The sequence below is a fragment of the Pezoporus flaviventris genome, unplaced genomic scaffold, assembly GCF_033815535.1.
Source record: "Pezoporus flaviventris isolate CSIRO_AGI_PZ_B2104156 unplaced genomic scaffold, CSIRO_AGI_Pfla_v1 ptg000093l, whole genome shotgun sequence".
Classification (NCBI taxonomy): domain Eukaryota; kingdom Metazoa; phylum Chordata; class Aves; order Psittaciformes; family Psittacidae; genus Pezoporus; species Pezoporus flaviventris.
Window position 1 is genome coordinate 2,366,265 of NW_026892641.1, and position 12,971 is coordinate 2,379,235.

At 52.7% G+C, this 12,971-nt stretch overlaps 1 protein-coding gene across 4 annotated transcripts in view; it reads left to right on the forward strand.

Moving 5' to 3' along the window:
• Positions 1 to 12,971, forward strand: part of NECTIN1 (nectin cell adhesion molecule 1) — a 92,115-nt gene that overhangs the window by 44,138 nt on the left and 35,006 nt on the right. For 3 of the 4 annotated variants that reach the window (XM_061476122.1, XM_061476123.1, XM_061476125.1), the window contains exon 5: positions 2,059 to 2,210. In XM_061476122.1, coding sequence (XP_061332106.1) covers positions 2,059 to 2,210 — 152 coding nt within the window. Of the gene's footprint in view, positions 1 to 2,058; positions 2,211 to 10,384; positions 11,140 to 12,971 lie in introns of those variants that run through there. The other variant, XM_061476124.1, reaches the window with a different exon arrangement.

The window sequence follows — 12,971 nt, forward strand, 5'->3', positions numbered from 1 at the left end:
TCTTAACTCCGCTTCCCAGCTCAAACTGTTCACAGTGAAAGGCTGAAGAGGATTGTTTTTCTTGCCGTCTTTCTAGTTCTTGTTCCCCTTTCTCTTGCTCTCTTGGTTCTGCCAGTTCGACTTAAACTCCAAGGGACTCTCTGGGTTCCTCACAACGTTGCCAGGGAAGCGGTAGAGGCAAAGATGCTCCTTGTGGCACCAAGGCAGAAGAGATTCCAGTTTAGGCTATCTCTGTGCAGCAGGACCGATGAATTGAGCTGAAGCAAGCCCTGTGAGATGGAGCTGGGGACAGAAGGCAGGGTTTTGCTGTGCTTTTGGGCAAGTCATTTCATCCCTTTGTTCTGCTATTGCTCACATCTAGGCTGGAGGCTGAATGCTTGCTGGGCTCCTGGGCACCAGGCTTTCTGCAGCAGGGGCTCTGTCACTGACCCTGGTCTCTGTTGGAGCAGTCTGCTCCTGCTATGATAGTGATGCTGAAGTCAGGCTTAAAGCTGAAGCACGGGGTCACCAGGTGCCAAATGTCTCAGCCAGGTGATGTGTCTGCAGCCCTGGGCAAGAAAGTGGTTTAGTTACCAACTAGGTTCAACCACAACAGGGGATGCAGGTGTTAGGGTTGAGCATGGCACTGCATGACTATTATGTGTCATTGCACACCTGGTTTATACACTGTGTGGGTAATAAAGTCAGCTCTGGCAGAAATGGATTCTTGGGAACAGCATCTCTGTGAGCCAGGCACTGAGTTGGTCCCCATGTGCTTATCTGATTGATGCCTTTTTTGTCAACGCTGGAAAGAGTTCTTTTCCTACTGGATTCTCTGTGAGCTGGGCATATGTCCATTTGTCTGTCTTTAGCCTGCAAGGGTTTCTTGACGTACAGCTGGGAGCATCAATACTTTGCTTTGAGAAGGAACTGTGGGAAGAATAATGGAGAGAGAAAGCAAGGAGCTACAGAGTGTGGGTTTCAAAGCCTGACAGTGCTTCAGCCTGATTCCCCAGTCTCTCTGGCACACTTGATGGGTCAGTTAGGACAGTATATAGGATTATTGACCTGAGAGGATGGAAAGGAACGATGGAGCTCAGCTGAAGATAAGGACAATGGAGGTGGAAGAAGAGGAAAATAGAGAAAGCAAGTGAGACTGGGGGGAAAAAGAGGAAGAAAGGAAGGAGGATGGATGATGTTTGGTTCCTGGTTGAAATGTAAAAGCCAGCCATCCCTGAAGAGCAACAGTCAGGGTTGCTGTTAAAGGAAGCGATAGCCTTCTTTAGCATCACACACACAGATTTCAGATGTGCCCTTTAGTTCAGGGCCCTATAGGCAGAGGATCAACGTTAGGCTGTTGTATTCTAACATCTTTGGGATCATTGGCCTGATGTAGCTGAGAAAGGCTTAAAGTATTTGCTATACGTATGTGCCTATGTGTACACGTAGACATGCAAAATATGTGCATGTGCATTTAGGCACTTCTTTACAGACCTAATTATACCCCCATTATTCCCTTTTGTTTCTTACAAATTGCTGACAATATGTGCACATCTTTGGTGGGAGGAGGGGAAAGAATGACTTGAGTAATTTTTAATTGCCTAAGAGAAGTAATTACTTTACTTTGCTTCAGTAATTAAGAATAACCAGGCCATGTGTGTCTTTTCCTAACACACAGGGGGTTTGGTTTTATTTCTTGTCTGATTTTGTTCATTCATTGTGTGTATCTCCAGATCTCCTTCTGCCTTATGCCAGTTTCACACCTCTTCTGACGTGGGCAGGTCATAGGTGGCAGGGCTCTAAATCAGCACTGCTTTACTCGAGCTGAGTTGCAATTAACACTGGCTGATAAGCTGCCCAGGAGACTTCCATGGGCAGGAAACTGGAGTAAACCAGGGTCAGGTTGATGTCCCATTCCTGTGTATTCCATCAAATGCAAAGTCAGGCTTGGAGGTGACCCAGATATGTCCAATCTCCCTTGTAATCGCAGAGAAAGGGGGAAAAAAACACCCCAAACAATCCATATAAAGAACCTTGGTTCTCATCATTCAATGGATTTACCTTCTTTGTTTCCTCCAGGCCAAATGGGACTCTGCCAGGGAGCGTGGAAATCCAGAACAACACCATCTACTTTAAAGGGCCCGTCTCCTACAGCGTGGCTGGCACCTATGTCTGTGAGGCCTCCAACGCCATCGGTACCCGGTCGGGGTTGGTGGAAGTCAATGTCACAGGTAGGAAAACACTTGGTGTGCTTTGAGAGACGGAAGAGGAGGAGGAGGTGGGGAGAGAAGGGTACAGGTGGCTGACAGCTACCAGTTATGTCTCCTTAATGTCTGCTTTAATCACCAGTGTCCCCTCATAGGGGTGGAAGTTTCATGCTGGGAAGGGAGCAGTGAAGTTCTTTGCTTTGTCCTGGTTTTGGCTTGGAATTTTTCTCCTTTCTACTTGTTTTTTCCTTTCTTAAACCAAGATACATTCATTTTCCAACCCCCCTTGTCTTCTGCTTTGGATTCAGAGAGATTATTGGATAAGTCAGAAGCGAAGGCACAACAGGGAGACATCTGTTAGAAGGTAGAAGAAGGAGCAGGATGAGGATATGGACTACCACTGAGGCAGTAAAGCATGAGACGGATGAGGCAGTTGTTCAGGATGATGTCTGGTGTTCAGGATGATGTTTGGTGTTTGTGATGTTAGGCAGTGCTCCTTCCAAGGCCAGGTTGGTCTGTGCACTTGCTCGTCTGACCGCCACACGTTACCAAGCATCTGTGAGTAGCGCTTGAGCAGCATTGTCTGGGCTGCAGAAAGCAGTCACATCACGGGATGCAGACAAGGTGGGCAGGCAGCACAAAGCAGGGCACGTGGGCACTTTTCCAGCCAGGCTCACAGCAGGGACCGTTGGAGCAGCCTGTGTCCTGCAGGTACCACTGACAGCAGTGATGCCTGCAAACCGGATGGGGAATGAGGTGCACTGGGGTCTTCCCAAGGCATGGGAAATACAGGAAAGGTGCTGGGGTTGTTACCCCTACCTGCTGTCCAGCCTGAGGCAAATCGGACCTGGTAGCAGGCCACCTCCTTGAGCCACCCCGGTCCTGGAGGAGCTGTCTGACCTGGGAGTGATGAAATGGGCTTATCAGGGGAGGCAAGCTGCTGCTCTCTTCGCCCACTCTCTATAGTGGTAAGTGCTGGGCAAGCATAAAGAGGAGGCCTGGGCTGCTGACCTCCTGAAATTAGCAGTAACACTGTGTTTGGCACCCTCACCACCTCTTCTGCAACATGGGTAAATAAGGCTAATCTTTTCTATCCAAGTGCTTGGAGGTCAGTGGATGGGATGTGCTAATTAGATGCTAATTACCAAGTATTTATTTATGATCATTATCAACTGTAGCAAGCCTTTAATTCACACCTCCTGTCCTGGATCCTTGCCTGCTGGTGTATGCTTTTCTCTGGGGGATATTTCATTAGCCAGTGAAAGGCAGGAGAAGAGCACAGCTCTTTGTTGGGGACAGATGTGGCACAGCACCCTTTCCATCCCTGCCCAACCACCCGAAGCCAAGGGGAAGGTCAAAATCCATTCAGCCACGGGCCGTTTAATGGCAGTTGCCACCAAAGGCGCTGTGTTTCTGGGACAAGTGCCTGGTGCAAACTATCAGACGTGCTTCCCATCAGCAATAGAAAACAATCCCACACGGTAACAAGCACCTTGGGTCACATTGGAAGCAATAACTGGGGGGAACAAGCCTCCTACCTCGGTCCCCAGGCGCAGAGGAGGAGGTGGGATGGGTATTGCAGAAGACGTAGAGGAATGGGCTCTCTCCACCATGACTCGTTTTCCATTTCTGCATAGACTGTCTGTTTCTTGCTGTCGTTCTGTCTCTTGCAGTGTCAGGGCACACGTTCCGAAACACCAGATACAGCCTTGTCCTCGTATTTCCTTCTGCCACCTGCCAGCATCTTATCTGTCTCAGCACAATAGCATCACAGCCTGACTTGCCTGCATGGGCACAGGCTCCTTTAGGGACAAGAGCCTGTGGGTTCCTCCTCTGGGCTTTAGGAAATGTCTCCCTTCCTGGTGTTTCTTTAGGGGAATGGTAGAGCATCCTTCTCATGCTGTGCTGGCAAGGGAGATGGGGTTTGGGGGGAATGATGTTGGGTTGATGTCTGCCTGCCTGTAATCTCAGTTTATTCCCAAAGGAGTGGGTTATGGGGTTTGAGGTTAAATGAGAGGGAAGGAAGGGCACTCCCGCAGCTGCCTGGCTAGGAGGGATTACCAGGCAATCTGTCAGGCCAGGCCTCCACCACATAAAAAAACGCCTTTAATAATTCATGGGATCTGAATATGTTTATCCAGCTCTCCCTAAGGACCGATTAGGCCAGTGCTGGGGAGGGCTCAGCCATCCTCGCTGAGCTATTACAGGTACATTTGTTTGGGTCTTGCAGGCAATTTAGGGATTGTCAGTGGACCACGAAACCTCTTTCAAGAGCTGCATGCAATAAATGGAGTTCAATCTAGGGAGCAGCCAGCCTTGGGAGGAATAAAAACAGAAAGCTGATGCAGAGAAAACCCTGCAGCAGCTTTTCCCCCTCCTGTTTCCCTGGGTACAGACCCCCCCCCCCCATCCCCTCCTGCCACACAGCATCCTTCCTCCCAGCCCTGGGTCCAGGCATAGTTCAGCCCCTTCCTGGGGAGGGCGATTTGCTGGCAGGGAGAAGGCTGAGCACTTCTATTAGAGTTATAGCACATTGAAGAGATTGATAAGAGGAAATCTAATATTTTATTCCAGCAATCTGTTCCCATAATAGCTTCTCCTGCCTTGCAGGACCTTTGTCAGTTGCAGCCAAGCCATGTAGTGTGACATGTAGCTATTTATTGCAGGCGGTTAGGTGACTTCTAAAAGGCTGTGGTTATAACCTGCATGGGCATCCCTGCATGCCCGCACACACGTGCACATGTGTCATGTACATACACGTATGTGTGACCCCAGCCTGTATCCTGGCATGCAAACGGGCCTCCCAGACCTGCATGCCTGCAGTCACGCGTGCATGCAGGGTGGAAGAGCATCACATTGGCATGTATGAATATGCATGTGTTAATGAACATGCATGGGCTTGTGTGCAGGAGTGCACGTGTGTACATATACATCCGTGTGTCTGCAGGGGGACGTTCATGCACTTGTGTAGTGGCTTTAGCCAGAGGAAGCCCAAGGAGAAAGAGGTTAAGACAGGCTCCCACCTGCTTCCCAAGGCCAGGAAGGGGTTCTTTCTTCCAGGATACAGCAAGCTTATGAACTCTCTGTGCTGTTCCCTGCCCAGGGCCAAGCTTTGCAGCCCTGGCCTTGGATGTGCAACATGCAGGCAGGAGCTGATGCCCCCCCATTTGCTTGGCTTGCATCAGGGAGTTATTTGCACACCACCAGTGATCTCATCCCAGCAAGGTCACTGCAGACAGCCCGTGGGGCTCGCTGGAGCTCTCTGCCATGCAGCCCTGAAGAGGATGCTCGTTCTGGGGAGCGTTAAATGCAAGTGCACCCGAAGCCCAGATGCTGCACCAGCAAGTGCTTGCTCGTGGCTGCTTTAGATGGGAGGACGTAGGGCCAGGGGCTACAGAGGAGCAAGCCTGGGGGTCTGGCTGATGCTAATCTTCGGGATGCATGGATGGAGCGTCTGCTGCATCCTGTCTGATGGCGTCTGTGCCAGCAGGCCCCTGGGGGAGCAGCGCTTGAGTGACAAGCGATGGGTGACCTGACAGAGAGATTAGAACCTAAGACACGTTTGGCATCTGGCCTGAAAGCCGTCACACTCTGAAATGCCAGCGGCAGCTGCTGAACTTCTGGATTAGCTGCCAGTGGTTTTTCCATCCCCACTGCCTCCTCTCCCCATGACCCTGCTCCGCAGGAGAACAGAAATCCCTGGTAGGGAGAGGAAAAGCAGGATGCCTTGAAGCCAGCGAAGGGCGTGCATCGGTGCAAAGGGAAGAAGATAGTGCTACAGGTTTCTGGCATTGCAGCCCTGGGATAATTTGGCATGGACTGGAGTGGCAAGGGAAGCTTTGCCATCAGCAAGCTGTCTCTTAACAAACCCCACACACAAACCTCACCGCTGTGTTTGCTGAGACCAGCTAGGAACTGGGAAGCCCCATTGGAATTAAGGTTGCCGGAGCCGCTGTTCACCCTGGCTATGCCCCCTTCTGCCTCCCATTGCGGTGGGTGTTTGGTTTTGCAAGGCAAGAGGAAATCCAATCCAGAGTCTTCCTCTGGAAGAGCTTCACGCCAGGAGCAGCTTGAGCTGATGCATGTCAAGAAAGTGATTTCTTATGGAGTTTGACGTTGTCGTCAATGCCCATGGCTACAGCGAGAACCTTGGCTGGTGCTGGGTTTTTCCTTGGCGCTTCTGATTGAAGGAAGAAGGATGGAAAGGTAACTTCAAGAAGCAGTGTGTCCACAGGAAATGGTATCTTTTCAAATATCGAAGCAGTGTGATAAGCAGAAGGGCTTTTGAAAGCTGGTTTCCTGTGGATCTGCATATCCTAGAAGAATTACTTGATGTCTAAAAAAAAGCTTTTTCTGATCTGGGCCTTTCCTGCCCTTGAGAGCAGCCTCTTGTCCCCATGGGTTCTCTGATGTCTAATGAGGTTTAGCTCGCACCTCTACCAAGGATCCCACTCCAGCTCTCTCCAAGAGCTTTATGATAGGATAATTCGGGCTCATTCTGTCAGATAGCACTGAAATTGGCCAGCAGGTTCAAAAAGCAGTAGATAAGGCAGGATGATGGACAGGCAGGATGATTTGCATGCGTCTCATTCGCATTGGAAACCAGCCATTAGAAGAAAGACGTGGTTTTTAAACCCTGTATTTTGTGATGGGGAAGGCCTGGTTTGTCCCTGGGTGCTGATGGCAGCAGGCAGGAGCCGGGGCAGGGGGATGCTCGGAGCCTTGCATGGAGGGATGAGGAGAACCTGTGGGCTTGGCCCCATCTCCCTGCGCTCCCAGCTGCTGCCCCCGAGGTCCGGCTCCTGGCACGGGGACAGGAAGCAGGGCTGAATGCAACAGCTGGCAGAGCTGGGCAGCGGGCAGATACTGTTGCTGCTCTAATTCCTATTCACACAGCACTCCCTCTTTTATGAAGGGGGGGGGGAACGAGCAGGAGAGGGGGAGGCTTTTTATGCTGGCATTAAAGCCTGGCTTGTTCCCCCTCCCTCTGCTCTGCTGTCTCCTGTTTCTCCAGCCCGCTTTTCACAGCGGCTTTAATTCTCTGCAGGCTCTTCCTAATGGATTTCTCACATGGTGTCGTGTCCCCCCCCCCCGGCACGCTCAGGCTGCATGCTGCTTCCCAGAGATTTCACGCACCCCTCGGACACAAAAAGGGGGATCTTTTTCCCACACTTTGCCCCCTCTGCCTAGGCTCTCTTGTGCACCCCAGGCACGAAGGGGTAAATCCGCCTTTGTGGGGCTGACAGCGCAGTTACCTGGGTAGCCTGTAACTGATGAAGGAGCAGCCATCCATCAGTTCACGTTACCTGGGTGCCGAACCATAGCAGCAGGAGGCTGCACCTTGTTGCGAGGCGGAAACACTGCCCCAAGCCGGGGACACCCCCCCCCCCATTTCTTATCGGCTTAGCCCGGCCTGGCCGCTCGCTGCAGCCCAGTGGCCACGGCGATGGGCTGCGGAGGCAGCGCGGTCTGTACCGCCATCCAGCGGCGGTGTCGGGCCTGTGCCCTGCCCTGCTCCCCAGCAGCCGGTCGGTCCCCCCTCCTCTTCCTCTCTTGGTCCCCCTCCGCATCAGCATCCCCACTCGGTTTTCCAGGCTCCGGGGGGAATGCGGTGGGTGGACGAGCGGGGAGGGAGCTACGTGGGTAGGGAGGGGATGGTTTCGGCTGCTGGCTTGCGATCTTCCCGTCTTTCTTTCTCTTCCCACAGTTTGGTTTTGTTTTCTCTGGCATGGGAACTGGGCCACTGCGAGGAGGATGGGGATGGGATCCGAGCAGAAAATAGTTTGTTCCCTGCACAACGTGTGAAATCCAACACAGCAGCGTGTTAGTGTTCGTGTCCGCGGCGTTGGCAGTGGCAGGGGGGTGGCATGTAGGAGAGTGCTATCTTAGGGGTGGGCAGCACAAAGGGCAGGGGAAAAAATAGGTAGGAAAACATTCGTCCTTTTGCTTCCTGCGTCCAGCCTGGGCTGTTAATGAGGCTTTTAATAGAAAAGTGGGCCAAGCTCCTTTTGAAATCGTGCACAGATTTCTGCTCTCAGATGTGTCTGTGCTCCAGCGCTGCAGGCAGAGGGGATCAGTATGGCTTCAGGGACATGCACACCGTGTCTGGGGCCCATGTCTTGCTCGGGGTAGGAAGAAGCTTCAGACCGGAGCTGTGGGGTGGGTGAGGCTGTGATGGCAAAGAGCAGGCTGAGGAGGTGCTGTGGGTGAGGGCAGAAAGAGCCCTATGGGTGCTTGTGCGGTTGAAACTGAGCCCTCAGCAGCCAGGGTTACCAGGGGATGGACGTGACATTTCTTGCTGCCTCTGCAGAGGGGTTTTGTATGAACCAGCTGGCTATGACAAGCCATGTGTTCTTGATGCAACGTGGGGCTTTGGCTTTCCAGAAACCAGCCCCGTGCTGAAAGACATGCCCTCGCTCCTGCTCTGAAGGCTGTCTTTGGACAGGGATGCTGGCTCCTGCCTGCTGCTCCTCATTCTGACTACAGCAGGGAGCCCCTCCATCTGCCTGTCTTCCAGCTCTTTCTGCCCAGTGTGCTGCTCTGTGTGTGGTTTTGGGATCGTGAGGCTGTGCTCGAGGCAAGTCAGCGCTGCAGAAACCAAGAGGCTGTTGTCGGGATGATGTCTCAGGAAAGGCAGGCACGAAACAGCTCTCAGGCACAAGCAAAACGTTTCTGCCACAAGGATCAGGCCAGCAATTGCTCGAATTCAGTACCCTTGTCCAAACCCTGCAGCTGTTTCAGGAGCTGCCTCTACCCTGGGGATGCTCTGTTCTACCCTCTTCCTTCAGCAGCTGGGCTAAGCTGTGCTGCAGGGAAACCCTCTCCCTGCCCAGCTCCTGCTTGTTCTAACGCAGGAATGTGACTTCCAGCAGCAGGCAGACCCGCAGGTACAAGAAGAGGGAGCAAGAAGCAGGCTCTGCTTCATATCCCTTTTAAATGTGCTGCCTTTGAGCCCTTCCTTCCGCATCGCCCTATCCCGGCTGCTCTTTTGGGAGGGTGTGCTGAGATTGCTGGCTGTTCTGTGCCTCTCCTTGGCTGCCGGCTTAAAATGTGGGGGCCAGGAGGCTCCAGAGCAGCCAACAAGGACTGCAGACAGGCCTTGGGGGTGGAAGAAAGCAGTGTGAGGGTTCTGAGCATGGTGTGGGGGGGGCAAGGCTGCCAGGGGGCATGAACCAGGAGCCTGCTGTCTAAGTTCAGAGGCAGGCAAAGTACCAAGAGAGCCGTTTGGTTCTTAATGCCCCACAGACAGAGATGCTCAACAGGCAGTGTGTGAAAGCTGAGTTTGGCCAGGGGCTGTAACTGTGCCCGGGGAGCGTTAGGAAGATAGATGTAAGTCCTGGATCAAACTTTTATCTGTGCCCGAGTGTAGGTGTTGAACTGAAAGAGAGAAGAGTTTCTTTGTGATGTCTTTTCATTCTCTGAGTGATTTATGGCTTCTTTAAATAGGTCAGGGTAACTGCAAGAGCAAGATTAGCATGAGCAGTGGCATTCAGCTGGCCACAGCGGTAGCAGAAGGAAAAGGAACAGTGGGAGGGCTGTGCCCCTGTGCTGCAGGGTACAGCCAGGGCAGTAAGCGGGTCCAGGAGCCAGCCATGGCCTTGAGCACATCACTTGTGGGGCGGATGGGAGGGCAGATCACAAAGTGCTGCTGCCTTCTGGCCTGACCTGCACTGGTTGGGGTCAGCCAAGCTGGGATGCCAAGAAAAGGGGGCTGATCTAGCATGGCATCCTATAGGAGCAGCCATGGCAGCTCCCTGCCCACTGTGGAACGGGGTTTGGGTCTTGCTCCCCAGCAGGAGCACTCTGGGGCTGTCGGTGTGCTCTGGTAAACTGGACCTGAAATTCACCCAGTAAAATGGCAAGCGTCTGGACTCAAGGCACTGGGCTTGTGGGATCTGAGCTCGTCTGGAGAAACCAGGTGGGGTGGGAAGGGAAACACTGCTTCCAGCCTGTTCCTGCATGAGGCTTGGCGAGCTTGGCACAGCACGCTGCGTTCCCCTTGCTAAGCAGAGCTCCCGTGCGCTGTTCCCTCTGAGGATGCACCCTGTTCCCCTTTCCCTACTTTTTCCCTTCCCTGTTCCTTACCCTCATCTTCCCACCCCGTCACCCCACAAAAATGGCAATGAAAGCATGGAGGGAGGGCGCGTTTCCGCATGGTTTGACACTGTTCCCCCTTCCATCTGTCTTTTCCTACCCAGAATTTCCCTACACCCCGTCTCCAATCGATGATCGCAAATCCATGGTGCAGCCGAACATCCCCACACCGGTGATTGGGGGCATAGTGGGAGGAGTCTCGCTGGTCCTGGTGGTGGCCGTGGTGCTCTTTGTGGTACTCCGGCGCCGGCGTCACACCTTCAAGGGTGACTACAGCACAAAGAAGCACGTGTACGGCAATGGCTACAGCAAGGCCGGCATCCCGCAGCATCACCCCCCCATGGCCCAAAACCTCCAGTACCCCGACGACTCGGACGACGAGAAGAAGCCGGGCCCGCTGGGCGGCAGCACGTATGAAGATGAGGATGAGGATGCAGGAGGCGAGCGCAAGCTGGGTGGCCCCAACAAATACGAGGAGGATGCTAAGCGGCCTTACTTCACGGTAGACGAAGGGGAGGCGCACCCCGAACCTTACGACGAAAGGACACTCGGCTTCCAATACGACCCGGAGCAGCTCGACATCGCGGAGAACATGGTCTCACAGAACGACGGATCCTTTATTTCCAAAAAGGAGTGGTACGTGTAGCTCGGCACCGCATCGCTCCATACACACACACACACACACACACACACGCATCCACATCCATACACACGCACCACGAGCGATGCCCTCCCGCTCCCCTGCATCCCTGCCGAGCGGGGCCGGGCGTGCGCGGCCGCTCGCACCACGCACTGGCACGCACAGTGCTCACCCCCCCTGCACACGCACGCCTGCCCCAGGAGCTCAAGCAGAGACGTTGGATGCGAGCTGGGGGGGGGCAGCTTTGCTTACAGATCATTTTGGGGGAGGGGGAGGTGGGAGGTTGGGTAATTATTTTCTCCGTTTTTTTTTTTTGGTTTCGCTTTTTAATTTCCCTTGATGACTTTTCGTCCCCTTCTGTGGTGTTTGTATTGGTCGGTGGCTTAGGTGTTACTATTTGCTTTAACGACTGTTGCCCAGCCTGTATATTACACCCTTGTTTGTGTCTTCATGTCTCAAGAGTGCCCTTCGGCCCCGCTTCCCTCCCCGAGGTTCCTCCTCCCACTTCCGCACCCCTGAAACACTGGAATTTGTTTGTATGTTGTCTTCTTTGTTGCTTTTTAACCTTGGGAGGGGGTCAAGTGGGCTGTCCATAGGAGGACAGAGGCCAGGAAAGATTATGGCGATGGAAACGTAGGTGCCATTATAGGGTGAACCGATTGACTTTTTTTCCCCTAATCTCTTTGTTTTCAGTGGGGTCTGGGTATCCCATTGCCCACTGCATGCCTGGGGAGATCCACTCCCCAGTTTCTAATGACTCCGAAAGGAAACAGGAGAATTAGAAGCAAGGGGGGAGAAAAAGCCCTAGAACAAACCCCAGGTGCATGGGCTGATAGCAGGGCAGGGAAACAGCTGCCATTTTCCTCCTGCAATTTGTTATTTCCTGGCTTTTCATTTTCTGTCTTTGTTTGAGTGTTCTTTTAAAAGAAAGGAAAGGAGTATTTATTGCTGGCATTTTCCCCCCTGTGATGGCTCAGAGAAATACTGGCTCTTTTTGTTCTTGTTGCTGTTGTTGTTGCTCGTACCAGCCACAGAGGAGTTAACTCTGGCCCTATGGTCCTGCACACACCTCGCCTGGGGAAGGGGACCAACTGATACCACTTTGCTTCTTCCACAGCCCCACTGCCTGGCCCTGGCAGGGCAGATCTCCCAGTTGTACCATCCAGTGTCTTGGAGGGCTTCAGCACAGGATCAGGCCCCTAAGTTTTATTATACCACTAAGACTTAATTGTCATGTGTTTACACTTCTTTTTGAGGAGGGGGTGTCAGAGCATGGGGGTACTTCCCTTTAACTCTCCTAGCAACAACCCCAGCCTTTAGATCCATTGCTTAGTCTGCATTGATTGCCACTCCTTCAATATCACATCCCTCTTCTAAGCAGAGCCTTGGTAGACAGGGCAGGATTGAGTGAGCCTGGGGTATTGATCTTGTCCTCCTTCCCTTGAGCTACTGTGTTGTGATGGGGAGGCTTGGATTGCTGCTATCGCTGCTCTGTGGATAAGTGGGATTCCAGACTGCAGGGCCCCTCTGACACTGACCATATCCAGATCAGATTCACTGGGTCGGGGCTTATTTTCCTTCTTGGGGGTTGTTTTAATTTTTTTTTTAAGTTGATGTACAAATAAATGTTTTGTTTGAAAAGAAATCCCCAGTTTTCTGAGCTGTGTTATCATGCACATCTGAAAATAGCAGGACTGATTCTCCTCCTGCCTTACCCGCTGGGTTTTGTTCCGTAGCATCCAGTAGCTATCCTGCTGCAAAAGGGAGGGTGGAGAGTGAGACCCACGTGGATGAGTGAAGGTCAGATCTCTCGTCCAGGCAGCCCTCAGTGCTTTCCTTTGTGTGTGGTGCTTGGTCCAGACAACTGAGGCTCAGCCTGAGCCATCCCCACTTTGTAGCTTGCTCTTATTGTGTTAGCGGTGTGAGGGAATGGGAAATCCAATTGTTACCCTGTAATCTTTCTGCTGTTCCTGCCAGCCCTTCAGGCTTCCTGGCTTCTGGCAGAGCAGCCAAATGCCACAGGAAGGCTGCTTTATGTCCACTCAAAGCAG